General features: G+C 47.1%; 1 protein-coding gene across 11 annotated transcripts in view; it reads right to left on the bottom strand.

Moving 5' to 3' along the window:
- Positions 1–17570, bottom strand: part of LOC146789947 (anion exchange protein 2-like) — a 2390686-nt gene that overhangs the window by 127503 nt on the left and 2245613 nt on the right. For all 11 annotated transcript variants that reach the window (XM_085628246.1, XM_085628245.1, XM_085628249.1 and 8 more), the window contains one exon: positions 6768–7021. In XM_085628246.1, coding sequence (XP_085484372.1) covers positions 6768–7021 — 254 coding nt within the window. The remainder of the gene's footprint in view (positions 1–6767; positions 7022–17570) is intronic.

The raw sequence follows: 17570 nt of genomic DNA, 5'->3' as shown, positions 1-17570 counted from the left end.
ACCACCAGACATATACTAATAATAAACATCCCACACCAAATATGTCACACTAAGAACAGATGCACTAACCACCAAACACCCCACACAAGAAACAAACATCCTGAAAATCAATAAACACAAATAACAAACATATTGTGATGAAACAATTCACACCAGTTACAAAGTATCAACCACCAAACAAACCAGAAGAATATCCCTACCATCAAATAGCACTCAGTCAAAGGCCAAACCTAGCTGCTACCAAATAAATTGGACTAAAAGAACAAATGTATCAATTCCCGAACTACCAAAATAAAAACAAATAACTGACCACTAACAATCCACATCCAAACATACTGCAACCAAACAACCAACACAACGAGCAAGTTACTTACCTTCGGTAATACCTTATCTGGTAGACATGATCTAGTCGCAGATTCCTTACATTTGAACTTCCAGGCCTCAGTCTGAATCTAAAAGATTTTTGAACTCAGTACCTCTGCGCGCCGGTAGGTGGCATCAGTGGACTCCGCATGATGTTGTATGCGTCGTATTCGTCGTCGTCCTGACGTCTGCATCGTCAATATAACCGCCACTCCAGCGCGCTGACATCAGTACTTTTCACGACTTTCCATGCCAGAAGCGCAGCGCCATGAAGTGACTGACCGTGGTGTGTTAAAAAAGGCAACTAGGAACGAATGGACATGTCCTCGACACTAGAACCTATCCGCAGTGCGGGGAGGACGTGTGACTCGGTAAGGAATCTGCGGCTAGATCATGTCTCTACCAAATAAGGTGTTACCAAAGGTAAGTAACTTGTCTATCTTATAAAGACATCTAGCCGCAGATAAAGATTCCTTACCTTTGAACAGATACCCAAGCAATGCCATTCCCAGGCGGAGCTGCGGAAAGGTTTAGCCCAGGAAGTCCTGCAAGATATAGCGACCAAACAGGCCTTTTCTTCGAACCTGAGAATCCAGGCAGTAGTGTCTGGCAAACATGTGCCAGGATGCCCATGTGGCCGCTTGGCAGATATTCGAAGTGGGAACACCACGCTGGAGAGCCGTGGTGATCGCTTTTGCACTGGTGGAATGAGCTCTAAGCCCATCAGAGGATCCTTCTTCGCTAAGCCGTAACAGATTTTGATACAGAGGATAACCCAGCAGGATATAGCCCTCTTTTGGACAGCACGCCTTTTCTTTGCAACAACGAACCCTATAAATAGTTGGTCATCCACCCGGAACTCTTTTGGTTTGATCGAGGTAGAACGATAACGCTCCTTTTGGGTCCAGGCGATGGAGATACTCCTCTTCCTTAGAAGGTTGCGGAGGTGCATAGAAAGTGGGTAGAGTAACCGACTGCCCCATATGAAAGAGTGTAACCACCTTAGGTAGAAAGGACGCCCTTGTGCGGAGCACCTCTTTATCCGGAAAGACCGTGATGACAATGCCTGCAGTTTGCTCACCCTCCTGCCAGAGGTTATTGCCACTAAGAAGGCTGTTTTGATGGTGAGCAGCCATAGAGGGCAGTTGTGCAGCGGCTCAAACGGTACACAGATCAGAAAGATGAGAACCAAATTAATGCCCCACTGTGGCCTGATAACGGGTGAAGGGTGAAACAAGTGGGTTAACCGCTTTAAGAATCTCTGCACCAGAGGGGATCTGAAAAGACAAGGCTGATCAGGCAGTTAAAGAGAAGAGGAAAGGGCTGAAAGATAGCCCTTCAAGGTTTCCAGAGCAGAGCCCTGCTGGGCCAAGGAAAATATGAACAGGAAGATATCAGCTAAAGATGCAGCTAGAGGGTCAATAGACAGTTCTGTACAACATTTGGACCACCAGCAGGCGTATACCGACTTCGTAGACGGACGCCTGGCTGCCAGATAACCTCACAGACTTCAGAAGGAAGGTCAAATGCTGTCAGCTGTCGCCGCTCAACCTCCATGCAAGGGGGTGGAGAGTGGACAGATTCAGGTGGAGAACCCTCCCCTGCTGCTGCGACAGGAGATCTTCTCAAAGGGGCAGCCTGATCAGAGGATCGAGGCTCATTTCCAGAAGCTCAGGATACCAGAACCTCGGTGCCCAGTCCGGAGCCCCAAGAATGACTTGTGCCCGGTCGCTCCTGCTCTTCTTGAGCACTCTGGGTAGGATTGGTATGGGCCGAAAGGCGTACAGGAGGCTGGAGCTCCACTTGTGATGAAAAGCGTCGCAGAGCGAAAGCCGCCTTGGAAACTCCAGCACACAAAACTGACATTGCACGGTCTCTACAGAGGCGAACAGATCTAACTAAGGCTCACCCCACTGCTGAAAGAGTCCTTGCGCCACCTCTGGATGGAGACGCCACTCGTGATCCAGTAGGCACCTTCAGCTGAGTTTGTCCGCTCTGACGTTCAGAGAACCGGCCAGATGCTGAACCACCAGGGAAATGCCCTGCTGTTCCAACCAAGTCCAGAGACGCAAAGCCTCTTGACACAGGGTCCATGACCCCACCCCGCCTTGCTTGCTGCAGTACCACATGGCGGTCGTGTTGTCCGTGAACACCTGAACTAGCCTTCCCTTGATGGACGGCAAGAGGGCTTTTAGTGCCCGCTGTATCGTCCGAAGCTTCAAGAAGTTTATATGGAACCAGGGCTCCACCGGAGACCAGAGTCCTCTGATCTCCACCTCTCTCAGATGGCCTTCCCATCCCAGACGGGGATGCATCCATCACTACTGTGAGGTCTGGACGGGGAAGGGAGATGGGTCTGCCTCTGACCCAATCGCGGTTTTATAGCCACCACTGCAGGTCGTTCGCAGTGCCCTCCGAGATCTGGACCAGGTCAGTGAGATTTTCCAGATGCTGCACCCATTGGAACATCAGGTCCCATTGCAGAGCCCGCGTGCCATAAGGCATGGTCCACATGAAGGATGCAAAAGATCATGAGGCCGAACATCCATAGAGTCATTCTCACCAAAATCCAGGATAGAGGCTGAAATATCGGAATCACAGCCCGAATACCTTGGACTCGCTGCTTGGGAGGATAAGCCTAAAACTGCACCATGTCTGGAACTGCTCCGCTGAAGGGGAGCGTATGAGAGGGAGTCAGATGTAACTTTTTCATGTTGATGGTGAACCCCAGCATATGCAAGAGGTTCACCGTAGTCTGGAGATGGGAGAAGACTGCTTGGGATGAGCCCACCTTCAACAACCAGTCGTCGAGATAGGGGAAGACTGGAACACCTGATTTCCGCTGATGAACTGCGACCACCGCAATCACCTTGGTGAACACCCGCAGGACACTGGTGAGGCCAGAGGGAAGCACGGCAAACTGAAAGTGATCCTGGCCCACTGTAAACTCCAGGTAGCGATGATGGTCCGGCAGAACGGGAATGTGGAAATAGGCGTCCTGCAAGTCCAACGCTACCATCCAGTCTCCCGGGTCTAGGCCAGACAATGCCTGAGCCAGAGGGAGCATCTTGAATTTCTCCTTCTTGAGGAAGTAGTTGAGGGCTGTAAGGTCGAGGATAGGAAGGAGGCCTCCGTGTTTCTTTGGAACCGGGAAATAGCGGGAATAGCAACCAAGGCCTATTTCTGACCCAGGAAAACTCTCTACAGCTACTTTGGCTAAGAGAGCCTCAACTTCCTAGCAGAGTAGCACAAGATGATCTTCCGTTAGTCAGTCGTGAGTTGGAGGCATAGAGGGAGAGGTTGTCTCGAAGGGGAGAGAGTAACCCCTTTAGTATATCTACAACTCCCACCTGTCCGAGGTGATGTTGTGCCAGTGGTAGAGGTGATGGGGTATCCTGCACCCACTGGACGCTCGTGACCCTGAAGGACCAGACTAGGAAGGTTTTGCGGTGGAGAAGGGGATGCTAGCTTGGCTCGACTTCTGGCCTACCGACTCTTGAGGGCAGGATAAACCGCAGTCACAGCCCCGCAGAAGTTGCTGTACTTGCGGAACCCACTGGTTGGAATAGGGATGGTGTGGATGGAAGCCCCTTCCGTAGCCAAGAAAGGAGTAAAAAGCATCAGGTCGAGGTAAAGTTCTGAGGCCCAAGGATTCGGCCCTAGCCCGCGAATCCTTGAAATGCTCAAGCGCTGCATCAGCCTTGTCTCCGAAGAGAAGTGAGGCACCAAAAAGCATGTCCATGAGGTTTGCCCGGACGGCCCCCGAAAAGCCAGACATTCTCAGCCAGGCCACGTCAAAGAAAACGCTCTGCCCAGCGAGTCCGTCGTGTTCAAGCCACAGCGAATGGCGAACTTCGCTGCAGCTCTACCGTCTGATATTGCTTGGGAGAGCAGGATCCGGTCCTCCTCCGAGACCATAGGCAGAACCTGTGCAACCATATGGAATGGGAGTAACGGCCCAAAAGGCATGCAGTGTTTACCGACCGCAATGCAAGGCTGGTGGAAGAGAAACATTTGTTTCCAAAGGTCTCCAGCTGTTTGGATTCCCTGTCTGGAAGTGCGGAAGGGAACGCACCATGGAAAGTGGAAGCTTGGACCACCAAGCTTTGGGGGGTTGAGTGGGCACTGAGATAAACTGGGTCACCTGCTGCAGGGCGATGACGGTGGTCAATTGTTCTATTTACAGGAGCCCCTGTGCTGGGTTTGGACCAGGTGCCCAGAAGAATGTTCAAGAAGGCCTCGTTAAAATGCAGCAAGGGTTCCGATGAGGAGACACCAGGCTGCAGGACCTCCGTCAAGACATTCATCTTGACCGCCACTGTAGGAACCTGCACATCCAGGACCTCCACAGTCCTACACACCACCGTAGCAAACAACGCCCCCTCATTCATAGCCAGGTTAGGAGGGAGACAGCATGCCAGAATCTGGGGAGGTTTCCAGACCACTGGCATCACCCAGTTCCTCATACCAGTCCATGTCCTGGGGCTGCGGGATTTCTAAGGTGTCCTGCTCCCCCTCCTAATCCTCTTCGTCCAACCCCAAACTTTCAGAAAGGGGTTGGTTAGACAGTATGAAGCCGCACCGCTCCTTTGGCACAGGCCTAGACGTCAGTGGATGCCATGCAAACGCCACATCGTCTGAAATGAGGATGGGGAGGTGCCACCGGCGGGCGCCAGTGACGCCGAAAACCTCGGCGTCTGACGTGGTGCTGGGGAAGGTCGCTGTGGAGGTGCGACCGGCGCTGGTCAGGACCCAGGAATGGGTCCAACAGGAGGCCGTGGCCAGAGCAGAAGGCGCGGGACACACGGGATCTCCTTCACCTGCGCCTGCGGGCCCGGAGGTACTCCGGCAGGGTCACGCCGCCCAAACATAGTGCACATGGCGTTGTAAAGCTCCTTGAGTTGGGCAGGGGTCGCTCCCATTCCCAGAAAGGGAGGGAGAAGCAGAGTTGACCCAGGTGCCTGCTCCGCGGAGCGGGGCCTAGAACGCCGAGGCTCCACTGTCTCGTCACATGGCAGACGGGGCGAAGTTGAAGCACGCTTTGACTTCTTGTGATGCCTCTTACCTACGACTTCAACAAACAGGACTTTGAGCCCTCAGAGCAATGCTCAGACCTTCCTCTCGACTGAGACTAGGAGCGAGATCGACGAGGCGACATCCGCGGTGCGTGCAATGCCGCTAGCAGTTTCAGGGGTCGCTTCCTTAAAGCCTTTGGCACCATTGCCTGGCAATTGGAACCCCACTTTGTGTCGTGGTCATGCTTCAGGCACCTGAGACACACGAGGTGGGGGTTCCGTTACCGACAGGGGCTGCGCAGCTTGAACCCCTGCGTCTTCCTACTAGACATCCTAACACACCAAAAGGTCGAAAAAACGCTGTCAAAAAGTGACAGGGGGTAGCTCTCTTCAATGGATCAGCGCTAGCTGGCGTGGAAAGAAAAGAACTGACGTCAGCGCGCCAAAGTAAAGATTATATTGACGACGCGGACGTCACCACGACGACAAACACGATGCCTAGGACTTCATACAGAGGCTACCGACGGCACCTACCGGTGCGCAGGGGTACTGCTATCAAAAACCTTCTGGATACATCCTGACACCTGGAAGTTCAATGGTAAGTAATCTGCGGCTAGATGTCTCCATCAGATACATCTACTAGCAGTCTATACTATTAACATGTATACTTATTACCAATCTACCCAAACAGAAAATACAATTCACCATTACAAACATCACAAATAAAGCAATAGACCACCCACCAACACACATAACACACAAATGCATCCAACACTAAACTATACTCGATGAAAAATATCATACCTGGAAAATCTAACAGACCAAAAACAAGGGAAGCTACCAAAAGACACAAAGAAGCAACATACAAAGCACCAGACATCTGGCGCTAAAATCAGGCATCTTCCACCTAGCAACACATGTCAAGAAAATTTGTGTAGAAGACGAAAGAACAAGGAGCAAAATAAGAAACAAATAAAATGAGCACCACACACATCCTGACATTCAGCTGGTGCACATCTTGAAGAAACCTACTGCTCACCAAACAATAAAACATACACCGTGACCACCATTTAACTCATAGCAAAAATAAACTTACAGTTTATAAAATAATAAAACTAAGAACAGAGACCCAACCACTACATAGCCCACACCAAGAACAAATACCGCAACAACTAAACAATCCATACTAAAATCTACCCTACTGATCATCAAATAATCCACATCAACAGCAAAAACAGCCATCAAACAAAACACAAGGGTCTGTGCATTCATTTTCGTGCCCAGATGGAAGTCTATGCAGGTCTATGAGGCTAGAGCTGCCTATATCTCACAGCTGTAAGCACTAGTTTTGCGTAAAGAGCTAGAGCTATCGAATATATGATGGCATACCCACGAGCAGAGCCACTAGCAGTCCTGTGACGCGTTGCTCCTTGACCTCCTGTATTTTCGGCTTATCACCTGGAGCCACAGCTTTGCTCATCACGGTTAAGGCATTGGCATGAGTCACTGAGCGAACTGTGGCTGCCGCCAGCCATGGCAAACCGAACAATGCACAGATGCCACCCATGGCAACAATCAGCATTAAGTCGAGATGAAAACCAGATCCTTTCACGAGCATCCGTTCCTTCTTACTAATGATCAAGCTGTTGGGAGGAAAAAAAACGTGAGACCAGAATTGGCAGCACACTAAAGGTGATGTACTTCACATTAGGAGTTTATTTTCTTAAAACATTTTTTTTTCGTTTTATGTAGCAGACCCTGCAGCAATCTGCGACATACATTGACAGCACAGCAATGTAACAATTATTACTACTTCCTTCGTGAACACAGTGTGCTAGCAAAGAAATGCGAATATCATGATTTACATATGAATTGATGCATCAACAATGAAACTTCTAATCATATAACTCAAATACAATACAAAAATTAATATAACCGCTGGAATAAAGTTAGCTAAAAATGATCAACTCCAAGTCTATTTGTTTCAGCAGCTGGGTTTATAGGCAAACATTTTCATCATACCATACTCTGTTGTTGTTGCTGGGAAGCGGGAGGCATCAGTGGCAGTCTCGGAATCATTACACTTGTTTAAGATTAATAACCTCAGCAGACCTCATTCATAATAGTCCTGTGGGGGCTTTACCTGCCCGGCCCTGTCCAGGGACAGCAATGACACTATGATAGCATCCCTGGATTGCAATATCGTGTTGGCGCAAACAGGGCCGGACTGAGAACAGAAACCTGCCCTGGCAAACTGCTCAGCCGGCCCCACCTGGGGCCCAGGGAGAGTGTAACCGGCCCCCGGTAACAAAAACGGCCTCCTAGGGGCCCAAAACCGGTCCCCACCCTAGCGGCCTACCGGAGAAACGCCCGGTGCCCGCTATGGCCAATCCGGCCCTGGGCGCAAAGCCCTCCTAACTTAAAGTTTTAGTGTTGTATATTTGCATTTAGTCCACTTACAGATTTCTTTCTTCTATTTCCACATGTCAGGCCCGCAGGGTGTTTCCAACTCATGGCGATCTGGTGCTTAACTTGAATGAGCCCTGGATCTATAAACCTACTCAACACGCTGGTAGCTTTGGACCTTGAGAATAGGCCCAGCAAACACACCACCAGGGTCTTCGTAATCCCAATTTGTAGATCAGTTAATAAATTGTAACACAGTATCCCAACAGGCATCGAACAGCTGTAAGCAACAGACAATATGAAAAAAATCTTCTCCTTCCTCACCAAACTTAGGACACCAAGCATAAGCATCAGAAAACATACGATTGATTCTCTTGGGGATAACACAGACCCCACGTAGATAGTAATGCTGAATTAACTTAAACCTGGAATTCCTGGATACTTTAGTGGAACGTTTCAATATATGACTTCATTCACTTACAGTCAAAAATGCACCAAAATCCTAAGAAAATGTATTATGCAGCACAGTCAGTTCACTCTTTTTTCTGTGCTCCGAATGATCCATATAGGAGTTATTGCCCTATTTTTACCATCAACGGTAAGAATATATTTCATGCCAGCATGTTCAGGAGGTTGCGCTGTGCCTGTGTTCCACCAGGTACATATTGTTGCCAAGAGTGCCCCTTACATTAGAACATGTCTTATTGGGATTTCATAGCCCGCATGGAGCTGCTGGAGCTCCACAAAGCTTCCTCCAGAATATAGGTTACCCAATATCTTGAGGCCTTTTTCAGCCCCGTCTAGTAGTCAAATCCAATTATCGTCTTGTGGTAGCGCTGTTAAGCAGATTATAGGGAGCTTGCGTTCCAACGGGATTCACATACGTGTTCTCTGGAGAGCTGTAGTCCAGGCATAAATGAGAGTCCTACACTCTTTTTCCCAAATGGGTTAGGCAGCAACCGCGTAAGTGTAGCCCACAGAGGTGTATCCAGGTTCCCATTGACTGTGCCATCCAAATAAGCTGCGTGTCACCTTTTCGCCCACTGCGGTTTTGGTGTCATATAATAGAGTTCAAGGTCTGGGGCAGCAAAGCTGGCCTCGTCCACTGGCAGTTGCAGTTTGGTCAATGCAATCCTACATCTATTTGTACCCCATATCAGGACTACTAGCCTCCAATCCATTTCATGGAAGACAGCCCTTGGAATTTCTATTGGCAAGGGGGAGAAAATATAGACTAGCCTAGGGAGAAGGACCATCTTTGAAAAAGCTATTCTCCCCATGACTGATATGGGGAACGTTTGCCAGAATTGAATGACTTGATTTAAAGAGGACATGCTTACTATAGTATTCCCTCCCAGCAGGCTGTTTGCAGTTCTAAATATGCCGACCCTCAGGTATTTTATGATGGTTGGATCCCACTGTATAGCATCTCTATTTCCGGGGTCTTTCTTCTCTTGCAGTTGCACGGACAGAATACCTGTAGCACTTGCACCAATTTACTTTCAGCCCTGACAGTTTTACTAAGTCCTCCAGGGCCTCAACTCTGCCACATGCCACTACTAATGATACAGGGTTCCAAGATTAAGGGGCACAAGCATCAAACCATTTTGTGATCGCAAACAGTGCGCTTCGCAAAAATCATCCGTTTGCGATCGCAAAATGGCCTTTTCTGACGCATGTATCTTTTTGGCAATTCGCAATTACGGGAATTGCAATTTTTGGCGATTCCCTTAATTGCGAATGCAAATAGGGGATCGCAATTTGCGATTCCCTAATGCAGATGCATGGAACCTTTCCTAAATGCGAACTGTGCATTTAGGAAACGCTAATTACCATCAATTTCAAGTTGATGGCAATATGTGCATACTTTGAAAAATGCACTAAAATTCATTTTTCAAAGTGCCATGTAGCGCACAGATGCCATGTGAGTGCTTTACATGTGCACACTTGCATTTTTTTTGGGGTGCTTCAGGGTGGCCTTAGGCCCCAGGGCATCCTTGGCTTAGCATTCACAATTTGCGATTACAAATTTGGTAATCAAAATTTGCGAATGCATTATCATTCATTCCTATGGGCATAATGAATGGTGTCACATTACCTAATAGCAATTGGCTATTTACAGAATCGCTATTAGGTAATGTTAAGGAATCGCAATTTCTTTTGCGATTCATATATGCATAGGCATTTGTGCTTACCAAATAGCGATTCCTTAAAAATCGCTATTTGGTAATCACAAATTCAGATGTTGATGCATGTGCCCACTAAGCGTTTTGTTTTAATACAATGCATTAGACTAGCATATAATAGCTTGGTCCAATCCAAGTCTCCATGGTCAAGTTCCATATTACTCATACCAGCATACAAAAATTCCCTTTGGATGGAGCTGAAGGCCTTTTTGATAGCTAAGGATAGTACAGTTACTAGATCCTTGAGACAATCATTGTAGGGGGTGGTCCAGTATACCTGTATAATCTTTCTGGCACTGGGTGTCATGCTGTGCTTAGGAATAAACCTATTTTTATTGGGGTGGCTCAGACCGCCTATTTTAGGAAGGATTATTTTTGCTGATATCTTGCTCAGTATTTTGTAATTGACACTGAGCAATGAGAAGGGCCTGTAAGAGGACACATATGTTCCATCTCTGTCCTTTTTTAGAGGAGGGATACCATAAACACTCTGAATCTTTTCTTTGCTGGGGGCTGAACTATCGGCTGGGCTTAGCTCCGCCGCTTGTTTGGCCGGGACTCTCTTCGTTGAGCCTCCATTCTTGGTCGTATCCTGCCTCAACAGAATCCCGGGCCGGGCTTTGCTCCGCTGTCTCCATTGGCCGGGCTTTGCTCCGCCATACCGAACTGCAATTCCCATCATCCCTGTCTGCTGTGAAGTTGCTGTGCACGTCATCTGCAAGCGCCAGGAGGCGCATAAAGGTCGGCCTGGAACATCATCCCGCGGGACGCGCGTGGGACGCGCCGGGAGAAGCCCGTGACAAGGGCGGGACCGTCTTAGGCCGTCAGAGGCTGGAGGAGACTGGACTGGGCAACCTCTCTTGGCTGTCTAAGCGTGGACTGGTTCAGGTTACGTAACGATACCATTGTGGACTGTTTTGTGCTCTTTGCAGGGTGACTTTATAATCTGTTTTATTTCTTTTGTGGGCAACTGTGTTGGCTAAACTGGTACTATAATTGAGGGATGCTATAGTCCTTGTGGGTCTCTTCATTAGTTGTTACCTTGTCTTATTAGGCGTGAGACAATGGGCAAACCTAAGCCAGCGTCTAGTTGCCCCCGCACTAGACTAAATGCAGTCTCTAACACTCCTCTTCCTAGTCTCACTGCTATTGATAAAATGTTGCAAAACACTATAGGGGTGGTGGCAACTGCAATTGAGAATACCGAGAGACGTCTCTCCCTTACTCAAGTTTACTTTCTCCCCCAACATTTGGGAACGCTTCTATCCTTTCAGATAACCATCAGGCTTCGTTACTTGGGCCCTCATTTGCCGAGCTTCCCTATGCTCAAGTGAATTTGGCGGCTAGTCCAGGGGCCACTTCACCTAATGACATATCACTACTCCAGGTTCCCCAAGTAACTCCTAGGATTCAAAAGCCTTGCGGCAAAACTAAGAAGGTAAAGCCAACTATTAAACCCTCTATAAATAGCTCAGCACACAGAGCATCTTCAAATTCAGGACTAACCCAATTGTCTGCTTCTCCAGCACCTCCAGTATGGGCTACCCACCTATTAATTGATCTGCAAACCCAATTGGAACATCTCATCACTTCTCAATTTAAAAACTTGATGAGCAAAATTGATAGAGTTGTATCCTTAATTAATAGCAAAACAGCTGGGCATTTATTTGCTCCTCCCGGGAGTGGGATTACTCATACGGTTCCTGTGACTTCTATGCCTAGTTATCAAGACACTCGTCCTACTGTATATGTATCTAGCCCTAATGACACTGGGGCGCGGGTACCAGCTACTACGAACATACTTCCTCCCACTATAAGCTCTAATGTACTCGATCTTCCCCCATTTCCCAGGCCATCTGTGTCTGTGTCCACCTTGCCCCCACCCCCCTCTTCTTTTCCTATTCTAGCATCTGGCAAGAGGAGAGTGGACTGCGATTTCATACCCCACTCTACTGATGGGAATGACCATAGTATTGGGCAACTATTACCATCACTTCTTCCACAGTTGCCTTTGGAGGCTTCGCCATATGTGGTAGTCCTTTCAGGCGTTCCCCCATTGTCTGGTGCTCGCCAAGAATCTTTCCCTGAGTTGAAGAACAAGGTTACACACTGGCTGAATACCTTTAGATCTTTACCAAGAGGGGGTCATGGGGAAATTTTGTTTGTGCGAAGGGTAAGTTGGTTGGGGCGAAGCAAAAAGACAAGGGAGGGGATTGTGTCATAATTAACTTTAGGGATCCTAGAGTAGTCAAATTCATTCTCGAATGGCAAAACTCGCACTCCCAGAGCTCGATTTTACCTCTACCTTTGGGATATTTCTACCAACGGCCGGCCGGTATGGTCAGGTCCGCCCCAAGGAATTCTTATTTTGGCCCGCAAACGGCTGTCTACAATGTCCCAGTTACCAACTCTTTTGGCATTTTGGGCAACGAGGCTTGACTAGTCCCTTCTGTGGGGGCTATAGGTTTATTGCATGATGGGGCCAATGCCACCAAGATGTTGGGGGAGAGTGTAGAGGCCGGCCTTTCCATTGTCTGTCATTCCAACACACCTATGATTTCCTCTGGCTCAAGTATTGGTAAACTTACCGATGACGCAGGTCTGATCTTGGTGCCCCACCGAGGCCTCTCTTTAGGGCCTAAAGTTGCACCCTGTAGTTCCTTCGTGGCCGTCAACTCTGGCTCTCTAATTGGGTCCTGGAATGTAGCAGGGCTGGGCACCAAACTTTCTAATCCTGACTGGGAATTATTGGTAGATGACTATGATCTATATCTCTTTCAAGAGACTTGGATGACGACTTCTCCGGCTAGGGTTGGTTTCGCCTCCTATAGCACTCCGGCGGTGCAGGGTCCTACGGGGCGACCCTCGGGGGATTTATGCATTTGGGTGGCTACCCACTTGGGGTGTACAGTCAGAGTGATCGACTCCCATTCACCAGATATCCTTTGTATTATTTTGAAGTTTGGGGACGGTACCTCGGTACTGGTAATCAATATCTATTTACGCCTCACTCCATTACGATTGGGATTTACTATTCTTGATGCCCTCGACGACCTTTTGACCTTGTTTTCTGCACTTGCCTACAAAGTAATTGGGGGTGATCTTAACTGTCACTTTGAACCCCTGGCTGGCATCCCCTCTATTACTTCTGAGGAGGATTCTACCTGGGATATTCAGGATTGCCTTATGTACTCTGCTATACGCTTAACACCATTGGCTATTGAGATCAACAAGCTCTTACTTATTCACTCTCTTCGAGCTTGTAATGGCAGACTTGCTCCTGATACCCCGGGGAAGCGTACTTATAATAGAGTGGGCAAAAGCTCAACTATCGATTACATCTTGATAAACGTGGAGTTTTGGCCCCATCTCAAGTCTTTCACCATAGTGGATCGGGTTGACAGCAATCACAATCTCCTAAGATTGGAATTTTTGCACCACTTGGACCCTAAACGAGCTCCAGGGATCTCGGACCACTCTATAGCACTAAACTTAACAGTGGTGGCAGGCGGTCACCGCATTAGGTGGTCAAAGTTTTTGACAACTCCAGATAAAATAGCTGCATTGTACTCCCATGTGGCTAACCACCTAGATGAAGCATTTGTTCTTATGGAGGGTAGTCAGGATCTATCATATTTTCAAGAGTTAGAGACTATCCACACTAAACTCATTACTATGGCCGCCAGTTTTTTTTATGTTGCGGCCAACCCCAAGTCAAATGGGGCGAGGAAACAAGCTAACTGGTTCAATTCCAACTGCAGGGATGCTAAACGGGCACTCCTGCGGGAGGTGAAAAGTGGTATCCCGCACAGTATTAGAGGAGCCAGATTTTTGTATAAATCCATAACATCGGAATCTAAAAAAGACTGGGAGGCTGCCAGGTGGGATAGTATAAAGCATGCCCTGGATAGTCATGATTCCACGACCTTCTGGAACTTAGTCAGGTGTGGTAGACAAGAAGGATCTTCTGCTATAACCCCCGGTTTAAGTGAAGAGGTTTGGTTGAGGCATTTTAAGCCTCTTTTTTGTCTTCCGACAAATGATATTGCAGTTGAATTATCACCACTTTTGATGGGTATATCTTCTCAAGTGCTTAATGAAGTACGGGTGTCTGACCCATTACTCTGCACTTCCTGTGAAATTCAGGATGCCTTAAAGAGTCTTTCCCCTGGTAAAGCTCCCGGTTTAGATAGGATTCCTTGGGACCTATTCACTAGTGAACCGCTGGTTTGGGTACCATACCTATTGCTATATTTTAATGCAATCCTCCTGGGTATGGACATCCCTTATACTTGGAAGGGCGCAGAAATCATTCCCATCCACAAGAAGGCTTCTCCTCTAGATCCAGCAAATTATCGGCCAATCAGCCTTATTGACGTCTTACAGAAAGTGTTTGCCCGCATTTTATTAACTAGGCTTGAAAGCTGGATGGTAGATTACCATATCCTATCACCCTTTCAAGCGGGCTTTCGCTCTAGGGTTTCAACAACTGACCAACTGTTCAGGTTACAGTTGGTATACTGGAAGACGGTACTCCTGGGGAAGGGTTCCCTCTACCTGATCTTTGTGGATCTTAGATTCGCTTTTGATCTGGTTCAGAGGGACAAGCTCTGGTCAATCTTGTTTGAGATGGGTGCTCCTCCATACCTCTGTGACCTCTTCAAGCGTCTCCATTCTGGAACGTTTGCGAGGGTTCGTTATGGTAGGAATGGTGAGCTCTCTGCCCCCTTCCCGGTAGATAGGGGTGTTAGGCAGGGGTGTGTGTTTGCTCCCACCTTATTTTCCCTATTTATTAATGGTTTGATTTCACATCTTTTGGGGATAAAGGATTTAGATTCTCCGATACTAGCAGCACGCAGAGTACCTGCCCTAATGTTCGCTGACGACACCCTTCTACTTTCAAAATCTCCAATGGGTGTCCAGAGAACTTTGGAGGCCTTCTGTTCTTTCTGCCGCTCTAGAAATCTGGACATAAATCTCTCAAAAACCAAATTCATGGTTTTTAATTGCAAACCATCAACTTACCCCCACCCACACCTCGAGGGATGCACTTTGGAGAAAGTCTCCACTTTTGATTACTTGGGAGTCACCCTGAATGACAGGATGGAGTGGGACTCCCATATGGTTAAGGCTAACCTTAAGTTGATTCAATCAACAGGTGGAATCCTAAAGGTTTTTTTAAAGAATGCTCCTATAAACCTTTAGGTCCCCCAGTTGAAATATATAGGGCCCAGGCCAGGGGTGCGGCACTTTATGGTGTAGAGCTCTGGGGCCATGTTAACGCCAGCTCAATGTCCATCACAGAGAATAATTTCATCAGGCGTCTCTTAAACCTCCCCAAGAGTACTCCTTTGAACCCCCTAAGGTTGGATTTGGGATTGACCCCTATCCAGGAGATCATCCTACATCGACCTTTGTTTTATTGGAGGAGACTCTGGTCCACTCCAGAGCTGCTAAGCTATAAGGAGGAGTTAATCGATCTACTGTCTATTAGGGGATCGGGCAACATCTTGGGGCTTAAACATGTAAAACAGCTCTGTTATGATTTGCATAGGGAAGATTTGTGGACTTTGCCTGAAACATCTTGTCCTCTGATTAGTAAGAGGGTGTTGGGGGACATTCTTAAACAGTATCACCTGAATCTCCGTGATCTGAACTCTAGCTTGGGCAGGTTGTCACTCCGATTTCTGGAGGTGAAAGACCATTATTTTTTTGAAAAATCTCTGGATGACCTCCAGCCCTCGTTAGCAAAAAAACTATATCTCCAATTCAGACACGGATCTCTACCACTGCGGGCCCTGTCAAACAAATGGTTGGCCCCTTCCTCCAGGTGGAGTCTTTGTCCCGATTGTGATTCTGTAGAAGAGACCGATTTGAATGTATTGCTCTTTTGTCCCTCTTACATCAGGGCACAAACCAAATGGTTTGTTCCCCTTTGTAAATCAAGAGGTCTCAGGGACTACAGGGAGGTCTACAGATTATTAAAATATGATACAACCCCTGTGTTTGTATTCGCCACTTCGAGATTCCTCCTTTCCATGTGGTATGCAAGAAATGCAATAATTAAGTTAAAAGATGTCCAGCCCTATGATGCTTTACACTGAGATTTATTGCATTCAAATTGATTTTTGATTATCTCATTGTTTTATCTTTTTAGTACATTTTATCGATTTTAATTAATGAATTGTGGTATAGTATGATCTATGAATCCTTACCAATGTGCAATAAGTATTGTATATATGTACTTTTATGGTTTTTAACCGAAATAAAGCTTATGAAATGAAATGAAATGAAATAAACACTCTGATTGTAGGCAATATATAGCCAAGTGTTCTAGCATCATTAAAGACCTCAGTCAGCTTGGGAGAAATTACATCTATATAGCCTGCATAAAATTATATGCGTAAGTTGTCTTGCCCCATGCACCCTACCCATAGCCAGCTCTTGTATGGTAGCACAAACTTCCTGCACCACTAAGTCCACGCCCAGGGTGGGCTACACTATCCTGAAAGTCTTCCCGCACCTGTTGTCAATGTCGCCCCTCAGTGCATGTACCCTATCTCATCGGCCTTAAATGTTCCATTTATTTCAGCCTGCAATACCAACAGATCTCGTTACAAATATTTAAGATTGGGGAATTTCTCTTTTTCTGGTTTACTAACTACACCAGTAGCCTCTCTGCTTTGTCCCTTACATTGTGCAATTTCAAGATATAACATTTATACGCGTACTCTTTCAGCCGTTCCACTAACATGAGCAATTTCTCTATTCTCTTAGTTGCTCTCTGTCATCTGGCTCTCGCAAAGTGTCTCTCAAGAGTATTAGAGAATTCAGGAGTTGTTCCTGCTCAGTGATATCTATATCTAGCTGCACTCTCACCCCAAATGTATTGGTTAAACAATGGCCCCCAACCACTGTCTTGAAAGCCTTCTATTCTCCGATCGCCATCAATGCAAAGTCTACATTATCAGCGAAATAATTGTGCAGCATTTTCTCAAGTGTGACTATGGGTGAGTCATCTCGTAAATCTGTGTAAAGTTTCCAACTTGGTTATGGCTGTTCTAAGGGAGTCTGAAATTATTGCCAGAGTTATGAGGTTGTGGTCTGAGTAGGTTTTGGCTAGATACTCACTATGTGTGACCTTAGTACGCAACTGACGACATCATAGAAACGTATTCAATCTGACATGTAGGTATTCTGACCAGAATAGTGTGAGTATTGCCTCCAGGTATCCACCACTTCCTACTGGTATGTTCAGTTGCTGAAAAGCTTGGCCGTTCTGTACATCCCTGACTCAGGAATGGGGGTGTGTGATCTATCTAGTTAAATTTCAGCGATACTAGTGAAATCGCCCCCAATTAGTGTCGTTTAGTTCGACAGTCAAATGTGGGGCAATCCTATCCAAAAACAATTTCCAAATTCGATCTGGACATCCCCTCATTTAATATAGGCCCGCACAATATACCATTTATCAGGGGAATTGAGGCCTCGCACATTCCATGTTAATAGTTAGTCTGGCATATACACTGATTCATTGCAGACATGGATCAACACATTTTGCTGTGCAGTGAGACGCCTGGCCTCCCCACTCAAGTAGCAC

The sequence above is a fragment of the Triturus cristatus genome, chromosome 10, assembly GCF_964204655.1.
Source record: "Triturus cristatus chromosome 10, aTriCri1.1, whole genome shotgun sequence".
Classification (NCBI taxonomy): domain Eukaryota; kingdom Metazoa; phylum Chordata; class Amphibia; order Caudata; family Salamandridae; genus Triturus; species Triturus cristatus.
The sequence above is the reverse complement of the archived record's forward strand: the minus strand, read 5'-3'. Positions and strand labels throughout refer to the sequence as shown.